The following is a 17,422-nucleotide window of genomic DNA, read 5'->3' on the forward strand; positions in this document are numbered from 1 at the left end:
GAGCCTTCATTCCCTCCCTCGAAAAAGGGCATCCAGAAGTGAGAACTACTGAGTCCCCCGTGAACATAAGCAGAAAAGAATAACAAACATGCCAAAACAAGCATATGCAGAAGATAAACATTACATTAACGTTCTATTCCAAAGAACACCATAAAGACATCCTTATTAACATAGATACATAGTTTTTCATCAAGATGCGTACGTTTTCCTAGTACAACCACGTTTAGAGCTAATATTATTCATGGCACAGTTTGGTACACAGAAACAGAAAAGTAGTTATGGAGCCACAGATAAAGGTACCCAGACAAGATTATCAGAAGGGAAGAAATGGCAAACAGGGGAGGTTCCAGGCTCTACTTTGAGCACACGAAAGGACACGTGGTCTCGGTCCCACTTCGATGTGTCCATGTGGCAAATAGCTGCAGCTTGAACTCTTCCTCCATTTTCACCCTCCACCAACACCTCGTAGAGCTTCGTGTCACTCTGCTGACTGTGGCAGTAAAAAACTGCATAAGGGTAAGGCATAGGGTGACACCCTATAACGTTTGGAACCGAAATCACTTTCACTTCTGATATGCTATAGTTCTGTAGTAGAGTTGTTGAGTTTGTGAGATGAACAGTGGTCAGAACTTTGAACTGTGCGTCGCTCCCAAACAGATAGTGCGCGAAATCAAACAGGGATTCCAGGGATGTGGCACAGAACTTGGTTTCTCCTTCCATGTTTTCAAATTCGCATTGTTTGAGTGTGTATTTCATGGCCTTGGCCTGGGGTGAGTGTTTTGGGATGGAGAAGAATTTCAGAAGGTATGGTAGGTGTTTTGATGAGAAGGGAACGTTTTCAGCTTCTTCTCTGGTCAAAAATTTTGGAGAATTTGAAGAGTTTTTCTTGGAGAAGTAGATGGGCATGATTTTCCCAACCCTTAAATCATTTGGGGTGAAAAACACATTCAATTCAGGGTCCATGTGTTTGTGATCATCATGAGATGTCTTGTAGCTTTCAATAATCTTTTCGCTTTTATGTTTCTTCTCCTTCTTCTTGTCTTTTCCTTTATCATCTCCCTTTCGTTTCTTCCCTTTAGCCTTGTCATCATCATCATCATCGTCTTCATCATGGTCCTCATCATGGACATGCTTCTTCATCTTCTTCTTCTTCTTCTTCAAGTTTATACCAGCGCCTTCAAGCTGAATGATGCTGTCAAGTACAAGACCCTCTGTTGCAAAATTCTGCAAATTATACGATGCTTCCTTCAGTTCAATTTCTCTGCTAGATGTTTTGGTTACCTTTCTAGCTCCACCCTCTTGCAGAATCTGCAACGTCAACCAAGAAGACAAAGAAAGTTGAATAATCTAAGTAGACCATGCAAAAATTTCCGTGAAAGCAATCGCTCTCAGATCAACAACAGGATGATGAAAATTAACTACGGAAGCAAAATCATTTCAAGCAAACGAAAAAGTTCAAAGACAAAAGAAAATTTTCAAGAAGCCGAAGAAAAAAAGCTAAGTTGCAAGTCCTGTCTATGGAGATTGAAGGAAAATTTCAAGTTAACAGAGATATATATGACTTAGTTTAATCAAATACCAGAACCAGATCTTACCAAAAAGATGACTAGGGTGCATAGGATGAAGCTCCAAGAAGCAAATCCAAGTCTCATTTTTTCTTTCTTGAAACTTCTGGTTCTTCTTTCAAGATTGTATCAGAAAAAAGGAAAACAAGAAAGCTTGGAAATCAACCTTCTCGTGCCATAGTTTTCTGCACTTTATGGAGCTTCTTTGGTGGGAGATATTCCTATTTTAGATGGCAAAGAGCAAAAAATTGCGTTTTTGTTAAGCCATTTTTAAGCATAATTTAATGTTTGATTATAATAATTAAGTTTAATCTCGAATGTGAACTTGATTGTGAGTTAAATGAAATTGGTAGAAGTGGATTTTTATATATAAAATGAAATTGTCTTATCGAGATTTTCAACAGATATAAGAATTTTACGAGATGATTAATTTTATTTTCACTATTATTTTTTAAAATACAATAATTTTACTGAATAACTATTTTTATACATTATATTTGAAAAATAAAATAAAATGAAAAGTATATTTATATATATGAAATGTATTTTTTATGGCTTTTGATTTTTTTAACTAATTATAAAATGTATAAGTTAGTGGAACACCATGATTTCTATTCTATTAAAAAAAAAGTTAACCATTATAAAAAATTTGAATAAAACGTGCATTAGTCCTGAAATTATGCGTTTTAAGGGGAAAAAAAAACTCAAACTGGCGTTAAATTTTATACGAAATTTAAATCTTAAGAATAAAAGCACATGATGAAGAGATAATATTATAGGGATAGTGTAAATATTATACAGTGTCGGTGACGTCTAGTTTATTTATTTTCACTCGAATACATATTCAATTAAATTTAGATTTATGTGCACATGAGGACCTGGTCTCCTCCCAAAATTTAGTTGATGTCATCGGTTTTCATGGTATCAATTAGTGTAGTCTTTTCTTAATATCAATGATTAATCTCATGGTATCAATCTTTTTCTTTAGTTGCACTTTCTTTGTTTCTTTTGATATTTATTTACAGTTTTTTTTTTTTATCAAAGAGTTGGAGTATCATTTGTTAAATACTTTTTTCCATTAATTTTCTTTAAAAATTGTAATTAATTCTTCTTTAAATTTTCGTTCAATTAGTTTCTAATTTTATAAATGTGTTAATTTAGTCATTTTAACAAAAATTTATTAAATTTATTTTATATTTCAATACATTTCATGATAGTATTTGAGTTATTTACACTGTTTGAAATATTTTCACTTTGATATTAATCGAGAAACAAGTTTTAAACATCAAATAATAAACTTAATAAAATTTAATTAAAAATGACTAAATCTATATATTTCTAAAGTTGAAAAACTAAATTGAGTAAAATTTCAAATAAAGATTAATTTTAATTTTTGCTAAAAAATTAAGAGACCAAAAACATATTTAACTGTATTTACATGTCTACTCACCATCCGAGAACAATATGAACATTCAAACGATAAGACTGTTTAACTTAAGTGAGTGTTTGTAGAAGAGAAACCAAAACAAACCTTTCTCATTAAAGTATATATGACAATAAAACTGACATTTTTATTGCTCTAATGTGTGTTATTGTGTTGATACATGAGTTTCTAAAATATGAGACCATGCAATAATGTGAGAACTCATACAATTTAAGAGACAATTTATATAGTTCGATCAAAATAATTTTGTAAGTAATTATCAAGTCTAATGGTAGACTAAACCTATTTTAATTGTTCTAATAATAATATCATTAGGTTAACTATCATGTTAATTAAATAAATTATCACCATTCTTCTTTGTCAAACATATATGTTACCCACCTAAGTCATCTCATTAAAAATAATAAGAGATGTTAATTACACGCACCGTATACACAATTTTATACAAACTTAATTACATACAGCAAATAAATTATGATTGTGATGCAAGGAAAGAAAAGTATGTCGTATAGAAGGTGTTGTTAATGTTTGTACACATACTAATAATTTGTCTGATTAGTTGAGAATAAATTAAAGGAAGAGTGAAGATGAAATTAACTATTATTATTTCATAATAAATAAGAGAGTGAATAATTTTTAAAGATGTGAAACTTGTGATAAGTGACAGATCTATTTATGTACCAAAGTATGTATATAGGGATGGCAATGGAGCGGGATGGGACAGGTTTTACTATCTCATATTTATCTTTGTAGAAAAAATTCATCATCATCCCCATATCCAAACTCAGCGGGTATCAAACTTTTGTCTCATCCCCATCCCCACCGGGTAACGGGTATAATCTCATACTCATACTCATACCCGTTCTCTTACTACTTCAATATTAATTTTAATTAATTTTTATAAAATAATAAAATATTACAGTAAAGGAAACATAATATTATCAAATATTCAATATTAAGAGGGTGATTGTTTATTCGATATCCAATACTTTGAAATAAATTATAATTGTTTACATTTTATATTAGAATACCAAATAAAATTTCAGGAAAACCAATATATTTTTAAATTTGCAAATATTAATGAAACCTAGTTGATAAAATTTAAAAATATTTTTAAAAAAATATAAAAGGAAAACAAATATTCAAATTAAAATATATTTTAAATGTTTGTTTACTTCAATTTTTTAAATTCTAATACACTAATAAAAATTAAAATATATCATTTGATCAAAATGATGCAAAGAACAAATAATAAACATAATAATAAAATTTTGACATAGATCTTGTATCTTCTAAACTTTAATAAATGTTGGATGATAATAAAAAAAATTCATGACAATTACATTAAATTTTTATATTGTTGTAAATAAAAGTTATTTATACAATTATCATGAACAAATTATAGTATGATTGATAATGAGTTAGAAAATAAAAAATAATTAAATAAAATATATCGAAAAAGTATTCTACATGATGAAAATAAACAACATATAAAAATATTAAAAATTAACAAATGTGTGTCTTAGAAACAATTTGAGAGACTATTGAAAGAAATCGCACAAAGGAAAACTAATGTATAATTAAGGGTATGATAAGATGAAATATACCTTAGAGATCTAAGAAAACTTAATATCAACATATATACTCAATGGTTGAGAAATGACGAAAATTGTTTTAGCGAAACAAAATAGTTCTTCAAATGAAACAAAAATTATTAATAATAATGTTTTTTTATATTACCTAGTAAATAAAAGGTGTATGATATTAAACACTTAAATTGATAGTATTAAACATTCTTATGTGAAAATATGAAAGGAAAATATGCAATAAATAAAAATATTAATAAGGTTTTTTTATATTACCCAGTAAATAAAAGGTTTATGATATTAAACACTTAAATTGATAGTATTAAACATTCTCATGTGAAAATGTGAAAGGAAATTATGCAATAAATAAAAATATTAAAAAATAGAAATATTCAAATGTGAGACATAAATTGTTTTTAATTGGCATACATCATTTTAACATAATTACATACAAGTTATGATACTATGAAAAATATATGAAAGATGCGAATGAGTTTCATGACAAACCAAATAATTAAAAGAAATAGAAAATAGAAAGTGTGTATATATATATATATATATATATATATATATATATATATATATATATATGGTTACTTAATTAATTGTGAATATTTTAATAATATAAACGGGACAAAGGTATAGCGGGGACAAGTATTATGGCGGGGATATGTACATCCCCATACCCAATTGAAAAAGTCGAGGATTCCTCATACCCATCACCATACCCAGTCATTGCGGAGATTCTCCGTCAAAACAAAGACGGGTTCGGACAATACCCACGGGACGGGTTTATTTGTCATCTCTATATGTATATGTACTCTGATTTTGTTACAATTATAATTAAGTATCTTTTTTTTTTGTTATATATTTTGAGTTTGTTGTCTAGTGTTATATGATACTGTGTATTTGACTATTGCTCCAGTAACTTTGGATGACAAAAATATTTGTATCTGTAAGTATTTACGAATCAGATTTGCGACGGATAGTTAATATTGGTAGATATTCATTACACATGAGTAGTGGGTACTATGTATTTTAATATATGTTTATAAACAGGTTGTGTGCGGGTATCACACTATATGTACCCTATAGGTATCCCTTACAAAAAATAAAATAAAATAAAAATAAAATAAAATTTATATTTATTTAGTTAAATTTAATTTATATTTTATTAAGTTAAGTTTAATTAAAATTTAATTTATATTATATTTAATATTTTTTATAAGCTTACTTGAATTTTATTTAAAAAATTTATAAAGTATACATCATTTTTAAATATTTGTGGGTATGCAGGTATCTACAAATACATGCAGCTTTTAAAAAAATTCACAAATATTTTTTAAGTGGATATTCAGCGAGTGATTTTTTTTTTTTACAGATCGGATAGTAAGTTGGTACTATTCGTACCCGATCTGACCCATTATCATTCCTGGTCTTACATCTGTCACTGCTCATAGTATTATTACTTTATATATATATATATAATTACTCTTAGTCATATTTATTTTAATTTTACTTTTTTGTCAAACATTATTTTTCTTTACGGGAACTAAAGTGAAATGAAAAGGAGGCAAATGGATACAAAATATGATAATATTATTTTCTCTTACTTGTTCTTCGTTTTAATTCAATTATATCTTTGTGTTTTGAGTTCTAGCCACGTTTATCTTGACTCGTGTAAAAAATCACGTTGGTTCTACATTTCAAGTCTTATTATATGTTTATTGTTTGACCAAACTCCATATTTGTTATCACTTTAAAATCTTCTGGAGTTGCTTGCGTGAACTTGAAACACCAGTAATAACCAATCACACTAAGGGATTTGGTTAAAAATGTTTCTCTTAGATCTACATTTGAGAATCGCCACCTTAATTAACTCAAATTAAAGTCTTTTTCAAATTTCTAGATTATAGAGTGGTTACTGTTAGAACCAATAACTTTCAATATCAATATGTTGAAAGTCATTTTTTTTTCAACATCGAACATATTCTAAACTATAAGGAACTAAAATTCGTTTGTTGGAGTGAAATCGAGTTTAAATTTCTTAAGTGTTTGAAGGAAGAAACATTGCTTAAAAAAAGACTTTATGAAAAACGATTAATTGTATATTTAAGGTATTACACATTAATAAAGACATTGAATATTCCAAACCGAACAATATAATTAAAAGATATTACTTATGAGATAATTTTCTTTATCATAAAAAAAAAATTAAATAAAGATTATAAGATGTCCTAACCCTCATAAAACAAACAAACAAAAAGAGAATAAATTAGTATTTTGCCCATCTACATATTCAATACGTATAAATTGTTTGTTTCATATTCATTTTCATCAAGAAACTGGTATATTTATACCCGTAAATGTGTCTCTCAACCATTCCAAATATAAGTTAAATAATTTTTTCCAAAAAATAAAAATTATAACAAATTTGAGGTAATATTATCAAGTATTTAATCTTAAAAGAATACATATTTATTTCTCTAACATTAAATATCAAAAAATAAATTATAATTGTATAAGTATAAAAAAATATCAAATAACAAATTTATTTAGATAAAATAATTATTTAAAATTATAAAATTAATCAAATGTGTATGTTGTAATGACTAGTCATGCAAATTAAAAATAGTTAGGGAACCCCAATTATACTTTTATTATTCAAAATACATGTTTAAATAGTCGATTTTTACGTCCACAAAAAATTACGTATTTGATAACACTGGTGATTAATATTAAAAGTTCAAATAATAATTAATAATGTATTATGAATTAATGATGGTCCATTAATTTGATATAATTACTTATATGGTTAATGATATATGATTATTTATGTAGTATTTTGTATTAACTATTTCATTTATATCCTTTCTGATCACATGTTGTATCTATAAATAAGATTCTTCTTATCAGTAATAAAATATACGAAAAAGTTAATCTCTATTTTTTCATTTTCTATTATTTCTTTCATTCTTTATTATCTATTATTCTCATTTTATTTTATAACATGATGAATAATTAATGAGTAAATAAGAGTGTGGCAGTGATAAATAAATACAACGGCACACATTCTAAGGAAGAGTCTGATAATATGAATTTGCATGCAATTTGTTTGGCTGTGTGATAAATACTGTTACAAAATCCAAAGATTGACGCTGATAATACAAATTTGCATGCGATTTGCTTGGTTGTGTGTATGCTGCAATGGTTGTGTGATAAATACTGTCACAAAATCCAAAGATTGACTCTGATAATGTAAATTTGCATGCGATTTGTTTGGTTGTTGTATGATAAATACTGTCACAAAATCCAAAGATGGACTCTGATAATGTAAATTTGCATGTGATTTGTTCGATTGTTGTGTGATAAATACTGTCACAAAATCCAAAGATTGACTCTGATGATATAAATTTGCATGCGATTTGTCACAAAATCCAAAGATTGACTCTGATGATATAAATTTGCATGCGATTTGTTTGGTTGTTGTGTGATAAATACTGTCATAAAATCCAAAGATTGACTCAGATAATAAAAATTTGCATGCAATTTGTTTGGCTGTGTGTATGCTGCAACTGTTGTGTGATAATTACTGTCACAAATGAAATTTGTTTCGCGGTGTGATAATAAATACTGTCACAAAATTCAAAGTTTGACTCTGATAATATAAATTTGCATGCGATTTGTTTGGGTGTTGTGTGGTAAATACAGTCACAAAATCCAAAGGTTGAATCTGATAATACATGTGCACGATTATCGGTTTACTGTGTTTTATTTTCCCAAAGTTGACTTTTCTTTTTCTTTTTGTTTTCATTTTTATGTTATTTAATTTATACAACTGTAACGTGATAAAGAGATAGAATCTGAAAATATGTATTTGCATGCGTTTTGTTTGGCTGTTGTGTATGCAGTGCTTCAATTGCTAATAAATAGTCTCACAAAATCCAAAGATAGAGCGTGACAACTCTGCAACTTTATCTATTTACTCTATTTCTACAAAATTCAAAATATTCTGTCAAATTATTTTTTCAGGAGTTGATATTTTATTTTTTCTTTTTGATTTGTAACTTTTAAATGTTATGTTGAAGATTAATATTTATCACTATTTGTAGATGTCGAATGTTAATCATCAAGTAGATATGTATAGGCAAGAACATCGGTCAAATTAACTTTGACTTAGAACTAAATTATTTTTAAAATAAATTAAAATTGAAATTAAATCAAATTGTAATGGATTTAATGTTAAAATATCATCTTTTATTAACAAATTTAAAATAATTTAAAATAAAATTAATATAAAATATAAATTTCTTTTTTATAAAATTATAAATTTTAATAAAAAAATTAGTATAACATTTATATAAAAATTAAATTTGATCTTAAATTGGAGAGAAATAAAATTACTTTATTTAAAAAAAAATTGAGATTCAGTTGAATCAAAATAATAAATTTAAGATTAAATTTAAACTAACACAATGACACTTTTTGTAACAATTACATGTGTCATTGTCCTACCACATTACAGTGTCACTATCACATGACATGATGTAACCTTGATAAGTGACAATTTTTTATGTTTTAAAAGATAATTAAAAAAAAAACTAATTAACACGTGACACATCTTTAACATTATTAATAGAATATTAATGAAAAAGACTTGATTATGTCAAAATTTTATGAATAAAGATCGAATTGAAATGCATCAAAATAAAATGACCTATTTGAGATTTACCAACAAAAATGAGAACGAAAGACATCATTACTATAAAACTCTTAAATAGTAATCAATTTTAGTAACAAAAAATTATTAATTTCTATAGTGACTAATTTATAAAATAAAAAATTATTGGTTACTAAAATAGTTACTATTATGAATAAAAAATTGTAATTGGTTACTAATTAATTAGAGACTAATTTAGAAATTAATTTCTTTAGTAACTAAAACTTTAGTAGGTAATGTTTAGTGACTAATTTATAATATAATTCCTTTTGTAGCTAAATTTTAGTAAACCAATTTAGAAATTAATTATATTTTTTCATAACCATGATTATTTTAATAATTAAGAATTTTTGTTATGTAAATTACTATCTAAATTGGTTTATAAATTATTGGATTAAAAGAATTGACTTATGCTAGATTCTAAGTATTAAGCACGTAACTAATATATATGATTTAGTGATGTTATAAATATTATATAAATTAAAACATGATGCAAAGAGAGTTCTTGTACCGATAATACCCGACATTGGAGTACAATTTGATATTAAAAATGAAGTTTATAAACCTAAAATAGTTACAAGAATTAGGTGTGTTAGAAGAGAATGCATTGAGCATCATGGTAATGCAAAATCTTTCTCCTTTAACATTCACCTTTCTTTGCAAACATGATGTGGTGTGTAACTTAATTTGTTTTTAAAAATTAGGTGCTAAAAGTAGAATTGTTTTAGAAAGCTAAAGTAAATTTGCAACTTTTGACTAAATGAAAGTATAATGGGATCCAATCCCATTCTCTCCTTTGAGTTTTGTTGGAATATTGATGGAATGTCACAATCAATTGTTTTGACTATTGAGAGTGTGATGTATAGTGGGAAACAAAGAACGTTGACGAAACTGTTGTTTTTGCGCCACCTTTCTCTCCCACTCAACCTTTCTTAATGGCTCTAATTCAAATGCAACTCAAAAGCTGTTGCTAACCAATTCAAGTGGAACCCCATGCACATTCCCTCGCATCATCCACTTATAAATAATAACCACACCATTATCATCAAATATCTCTTTGCAAATATTCACCCTATCAAATATTCGTATGTTGGATATTTCGAGAGAAATTGGTAAAAAATACGATATCAATAAAATATATAAAAAATTGACGTTACTCTTCGTACAAAATTTTAAAATAACAATTTTATAATGTTCAAATTTTTTTATTTTTACTCGACCATTAAAGATTTAGACTATGTTAATAGATAGTAACACCACCAAACATTGGACACAAAAAGGAAATATATATGCCTTTTCAACGGAAGTGTGAACCATTCTCATTTCTTCCGAAACCTTTTTTAAAGTCCTTTTGACCTTATCGTATCAAATTCACTCACGCCATCAGCACAAGATTTTGGTCTTCACCCAAACTAATTTGTGGCTCTGGTTTTGCCCCACACACATGTTAAATCAAGGAAATGCTGCAGAGCCAAAAAGGAAAAAAAGAAGAAAAAAAAGTAACATGTGGAAAATGGGAAAAGGTATACTATATCCAACCTTTCTTTCTTCTACTATATCAATGTTTGACAAAAAGCATCTACATTTTTAAGTTAGCCCCTATTTTTTTTTTTCATTTCTTCAAAATATATTAATTTTAGTATATCAATTATCAATTTTGATAAAGAATTATATTAAAATAGTATATTTTAAAATCACATTAAAGAAACATCGCTAAAAAGTTTTAATCCACTTTTAACGAATCACATTTTTATTTGACAACTTTTATGAAAATACTTCTTTTACTACTTTTATGTTAACTAGCTTAAACATGTATTATCATGTATGTATATATGTATGCATTTTTTGAATATATATGATATTATGTTAGTATTTGATGATCTTATAATGTTATTAAGTTAATAAACAAAATAAAATTATATTTACAAAAATAAAGTGAAATGTATGGAATAAATATGAGAAAATAACTGTTGATGAATAAGAGAAAAAAGAAGAATGAGATAAGTAAATAGTTTTATAAAAACTTGTAAAAGTAACCATTAATTTTTAAAAATTTAACAAATAATTACATTGTAAAGGGTACAATTGAAATTATGAAATGTGGACACAAAAGAGGAAATCCTCTTTATATATGTAAAGTTAAAATTGTGAAATGTGGATATAAAAAAGAGAATCTTCTTTATATATAATTATAGATATAATGCGAAAAAAATATGACATTGAATGGAGTATTTTTTTTTTCCTTAAATGACTTCAACATCACTTATTTATTTAAAGAGAACAAGTTGAATAATGCAGGGCTAACTTGGAGGGGTTGTTTGCAAGATGTATATGAAATTTGATTTAATTTATGTGGTGAAGTAAAGAAGTGTGGCATTTTGTGTGTTATTTAATAGAATGAATTGATAATATAAAGTGATGGAAACCCCTTTTTGAAAGAAGAAAATAATTAGAAGAAGTAGGCCAAGTGATGCAGAAATATAGTTGACTTTTGTGAAAAAAGAAGTAGAAGACACGCATATATGCCAAATAGGTATGCCGTGCATGAACATGTGCAAGGGAACAAAACTAAGTGCTGCAACTACACTTTTATCCCTTTCTTTTTCTTACTGTGCACGTTTCAACTTGACTTTCCAAACAATTCCACCATTTTTCCTTTACTTTCTTCAACACAAAGGGTGCCCTCAAAGTGACATCTCAAATAAAATAACTACAATTTTTTTTTTTAAATAGGAATAAGATCGATTCATAATATATAAATAAGTATAAATTTTACTTTACAGTTTTAGTAAAATTTGTTGTTTATTAAATCTATGTTTTATTAATTATTAGATACTATCAAATTATCCATTAATATCTATTTCACATTCAAGATATACATATCTCAACTTATACAAAGTATATTGAAAGTTTCACATCAACTAAATATAAGATCATTTTATACTATAAATAAATGGTTTCACAATATATAATATATGAATGAATACAAGTGTTACTTTTGTAAGTCAATTTTATAAGATTAATTTAGATTTAAAATCTATTCTTAACAAAAAAAACTTTTTATTCAACAGTAAACAAAAATTTCACTTTTTTATTGAATTTCGCATGATTCGTTTTTCACTTTAGAAAAAATGGTGAAAAACATGTTATTTTTCAAAATTATTTTTCTCTCTAAAGCTAATTCAAGTTATAACTACCGAAATAAAGAATTTAGATTTTCAATAAAACTTTTAGTGTTGTTCTTCTATTATAACTTTTAAAATATATTAATATATGTTAATTTTGATGATATATTCAAAGTATATTGATATATTTTCTATACATATTCACTAAAAATCTTATAGATAATTTAAATAAATAAAAAAACGCTTTCCTTGAGTGGATTCAAATCTTTTTCATGTTGTTGTTTATAGCTCACAACCCTTATAGAAAATATCCATTGGGGTGCCACCCATTTTCACTACATTTATGAATAAAAAATAAAAAATACCAACTGATTGCTTTACACTGTGTGCTTGCACTAGAAAATAATATATATATATATATATATATATATATATATATATATATATATTAACAAAATGTTATGACTTTTTGCAAACACGTGTGACCGGTTGATTCATGTGTCTCTTGTTCATTGGATAATTCTGACAATAACTGATATTTTACTAAATATACTATAAAATATCATGTTGTGTAAGGGCGTAAGAGACTTTTTATGCACAATTTTATGACAAGTACAACATTGAATTAAAAATCATAATTAAAAATAATAATTTTACTTGCGTAATGTTTGAAAAAGAAAGTTCTATCTTTTGCCTTCTATTCTAAATTTTGAAAACGGGAATTAATATTTTACATTAGTTAGTTAGATTAAGGCATGTTTTAACAAAAATAAGTTGACGTTATCATTGCAAACTTTGGACAAACAATTTAATAGAAAAGGTTTCGAACGTGCCGAAACTAACCACGATGATAATATTACGTACCAAATTAAATTTTAATACAATGTATTATAATAAGACAAAAAAATCAAGTTTTATTAATGATTTTACATTATCACCTTAAATATATAATTATAAACTTATTTTTTCTTCTTCTTTTTTTCGTATATAATATTTGTTAGATGTATAAGTGTGTATTTACCTTTTTATTTATTTATTTAATTTCTCTCAAATTTTTTTAGACCTGGACTTTTTTATATTTTTCTTTTCTATTTCTATTCCATCTAGATGCTCAGTACTTTTCTTCAGTTGAAATTTCCACTCTCGTATATGCATTAAAACATCATTCAAGTTTGTACAACACTGCCAACCAAATAAGAAAATCATATAAATCATTACTTCAATATAAATACTTCAATATAAAGTGATGATATTAACAAATATATATATTCTTGTATGCTTGGAACTAAGCGATGTTAAGAGCCTTTAGTCTTTTTTCTCTTTTCCTTCTCTCCTTATCATTGACTCTGATCCACCGTCGGGAGTGGGATACCTGCAAGCACTCTGATGTTTAAGTAAAAAATAATCCGATATTTTTTATGCATTATATGAGTTCAAGATTAGATACCCATGTTAGTGATTGAATCATCTCTTATATTACCTGCATTTAGGGATGACAAAAATACTCGTGCCCGCGAATATCTACGGCAGATAGTTAGTACCCGCAAATATTTAATACCCGCTCATAAACGGGTCGGGTACGGGTATCATACTATCCGTACCCGTGGGTACTCGTTACCCGCAAAAAATTAAAATTAAAAAATTAATTTATATTTTATTAAGTTAAATTAAAATTAAAATTAACAGTATATTTTATTATGTCAAATTTAATTATAATTAAAATTTAATTTAATTTATATTTTATTTTTATAACTTTATATTAAAAAAATTATAAAATATATTTGTTTTTAAATATTTGCGGGTATCGGGTATCCATGGGTACCCGCAGGTTTTAAAAATATCTGTTGGTATTTTTCAAACGGATACTCGACGGGTAAATGGGCGGGTGGCGGGTCGGGTTGCGGGTAAGCATTATTCGTGCCTGACCCGACCCGTTGTCATTCCTACCTGCATCACTCCCGACTTTATTATGTACCGGGCAGTTTTCTTCTTTCATTAAACACTAAGAAATCTAATGAATGTTGATCCAGACCTTAATACAACGGTAACATTTCCAATTCAAATTGATGTTGAGCCTTTGAGTTCTTGGGCCTGTATGTTATCTCTTCCACCATTTGAAAAATCTTCCCCTTTGCACCGTTAGTCCAGGATGTACCCGACCCCTTAAGCTGGGATGTACTCGGCCATTTAGGCCAAGATGTGTCTGCTGTCTTGTTGGGCCATGGAACGCACATTCCGAGATGTACCTAGACACTGGGCTGGAATGTACGCATCCATCCACACCAAGCTGGATCTTTTCTTCCTATTCTCCTTTGATAAATGTGCCTTAATTTGAACAAGATCCTCTCCTGCTGTGTATGTGTCTGGGTACATCTCTTCTACGCTTCCCTACTATACATAATTAGTGGGACATACATAGACACCCTATACGATATATATGTGAGAACTACAACGATGATAAATAATTAAATTTAAAAATTTGTTTAACATTTTTAAATTTTGAAAATTTAGAAATTAGTATAAGTTAGACTTCTGGTTTCTTCATTCAGTCAAAATTTTTTTCTATAGTCTGGTGTGTACGTGAACAGTGGAGATCGAATGTGGGTGCTTTATGAGGCCTAGCCACTTTTTCTTCTCTCCACCTTTTAATTAATAATTTAACTCAGGAAAATAATAAACCTACCCTCTGTTTTATGTATATATAATTAAAGAATCTATAACTATATATAAAGGGGATTCCCTCTTTTGTGTCCACATTTCATAATTCTAACTTTACCCTTTATAATTTAATTATTTATTAAATTTTTAAAAATTAACGGTTACTTTTACAAGTTTTTATAAAATTATTTACTTATCTCCTTTTTCTTTTTTTCTCTTACTATTCATCAACAGTTATTTTTCTCTTATTTTCTCCGTACATTTTATTTTATTTTTTATAAATATACTTTTATTTTGTTTATTAAATTAATAACATTACAATATCATCAATTATTAATATAATTCAAAAAATGCGTACACACAGGCGCGATAGCGCCTGTGTTTACACTAGTATAAAATAATAAATGTAATGTAACAAATGATGTCGGTAAAGAAGAAAAGAATGATGTGGAAGTTTCTTTAAATACTAACGTTTATTTAAGAACTATAATATTCCTTTTATGAAATGTTTTCTATACGTATAAATTGAGAGGGATGGATTTTTTATTATATGTTTAGAATATAATATTATTTATAGTTGTAATATTATTTTCAGATTTAATATCAGTTAATGTAAATTTTATTTTATAAATTTATTTTGAATGATTAAATTAGATTTAAGTTTATTTAATAATTTGATATCGTAATTATGAATCAGATTCTATTTGATTTAGATCTGTAATGATTTATTATATCATATGTTATTGAGGAATTTGTTATTTGTTAAGTATATTGTTCTAGCCATTGTTTAATTATTATGGGATTATTTTTTAATGTATAATTTCATGCACGAAATGTATATATTTCGATATGAAGTGATGTGTTGAAAATCCCACGTCAATTAAAAATAAGATAAGTTTATAATATATAAGTTGGTACAAATATCTTTTTACAAACAAACTTTTGAGAATTAAGTTAGATTTAAAATACAATTCTAAACATTTATGATAAAAATAACAAAGTTAAATATGTTTTTGGTCCTTTAATTTTTCGTGACAATTGAAATTGGATCTTTCTTGAAATTTTGGCCTAATTTAGTATTCTAACTTTTAAGAATATGTGGGTTTAATTCTTCTAACCAAATTTTATTAAGTTTATAGGATGTTTCAAATTTGTTTCATGATAATATTTGAGTTTGTAGTGAACCTAACAACAATAATCTTTTAACTTATGGGTTAAATATGTTTTTGGTCATTCAACTTTTAGTAAAAATTAGAATTAGTTTCTCTTGAAAACTTTGAACCAATTTAGTCTTTCAACTTTGTAAATTCGCAAATTTAGTCATTTTAACCAAATTTTATTAAATTTATTTGACGTTTTAAACATATTTCATTATATTATTTTAATTTGTTTACCTCATTTAATACATGTTCGTTTCCATATTAGTCCAGAAATATGTTTGAAACGTCAAATAAATTTAAAAATTTTGGTTTAAATGACTAAATTTACGTATTTTTAAACATAAAAAATTAAATTAGTTTAAATTTTTTGAGAAAAACTAATTCTAAAATTCAGTAAAACTTCTTAATTTATTATATAGTTGATTTTATTTATTTTTCAACCGGTGTGGTGACATATATAAACGTGGATCGTGGGTGAGTTGTGGCTCAAAGAAATATCCAGAGAGGCTGACAACTCTGCAGAGAATAGCGTAAACATGAAGTCCAATGTTGCTGTGTTCGTAGTTTTCTCTCTTCTCCTGGTACCTCTTCACAAAAACTCTGTTGCTCTTTCACCTGTCTTCATACTTTTATTTCTACTTTTGTCAAATCCAAAAAGCTTTGAATCTTCGGTTTACCTTAAAGTTTTGTCTCCACTGAAACTCATAGAAAAGTGCGTTTTTGTGAATAGGTTGGGAGTTTGAGCAGCGCAAGAAAAGACCTAGACGGGTATTGGAAGGAGACGATGAAGGAGCAACCTATGCCAGAAGCAATTAAAGACCTTATCGAGGATTCCCAGGTATCAGAAACAGGGAAGGATCGTTTCATCAGAGACTTCGATGTTAAGCCTAATGTCATATTGTATCACACCCATGTTGTCTCCATGAAACAGACGCAGAAGAATCAAGATTGAAGCTCCCATAAGAAATGTGAGGGATAGATATTTAGCAGCTAATAATAAATTACTGTTTCAAAATTTGTACTAAAAGTTTGAACCCTTTAGTATAGATTTAATCCTGGTGCTTATCTAGCAGTAATCCTTCTTTTAATTTTAATTAATTTGCAGCATCTTGCTTTTATTTATTTTTTTGTTCTTGCAGAATTTTTAGTTTTCTCTTCATGATA

General features: G+C 27.0%; 2 protein-coding genes across 2 annotated transcripts; one reads left to right on the forward strand and one right to left on the reverse strand.

Moving 5' to 3' along the window:
* Window positions 1–105: 105 nt before the first annotated feature.
* On the reverse strand, window positions 106–1,875 carry LOC114163998 (BURP domain-containing protein BNM2A-like). The gene is made up of 2 exons (XM_028048447.1): window positions 1,596–1,875; window positions 106–1,308 (listed from the first exon to the last, which is right to left on the reverse strand). Exons 1-2 carry the CDS (start codon window positions 1,650–1,652, stop codon window positions 277–279), a joined length of 1,089 nt encoding a protein of 362 aa, XP_027904248.1. The 5' UTR covers window positions 1,653–1,875; the 3' UTR covers window positions 106–276.
* A 14,893-nt stretch (window positions 1,876–16,768) lies between these two features.
* On the forward strand, window positions 16,769–17,380 carry LOC114196295 (organ-specific protein S2-like). Its single transcript, XM_028086894.2, has 2 exons — window positions 16,769–16,839; window positions 16,989–17,380. The coding sequence occupies exons 1-2, from the start codon at window positions 16,795–16,797 to the stop codon at window positions 17,208–17,210; spliced, it is 267 nt and encodes an 88-aa protein (XP_027942695.1). The 5' UTR covers window positions 16,769–16,794; the 3' UTR covers window positions 17,211–17,380.
* Window positions 17,381–17,422: the final 42 nt, after the last annotated feature.

Source organism: Vigna unguiculata, chromosome 9 (assembly GCF_037176805.1).
Source record: "Vigna unguiculata cultivar grain cowpea cultivar isolate G323 ecotype 2 chromosome 9, ASM3717680v1, whole genome shotgun sequence".
NCBI classification, from domain to species: domain Eukaryota; kingdom Viridiplantae; phylum Streptophyta; class Magnoliopsida; order Fabales; family Fabaceae; genus Vigna; species Vigna unguiculata.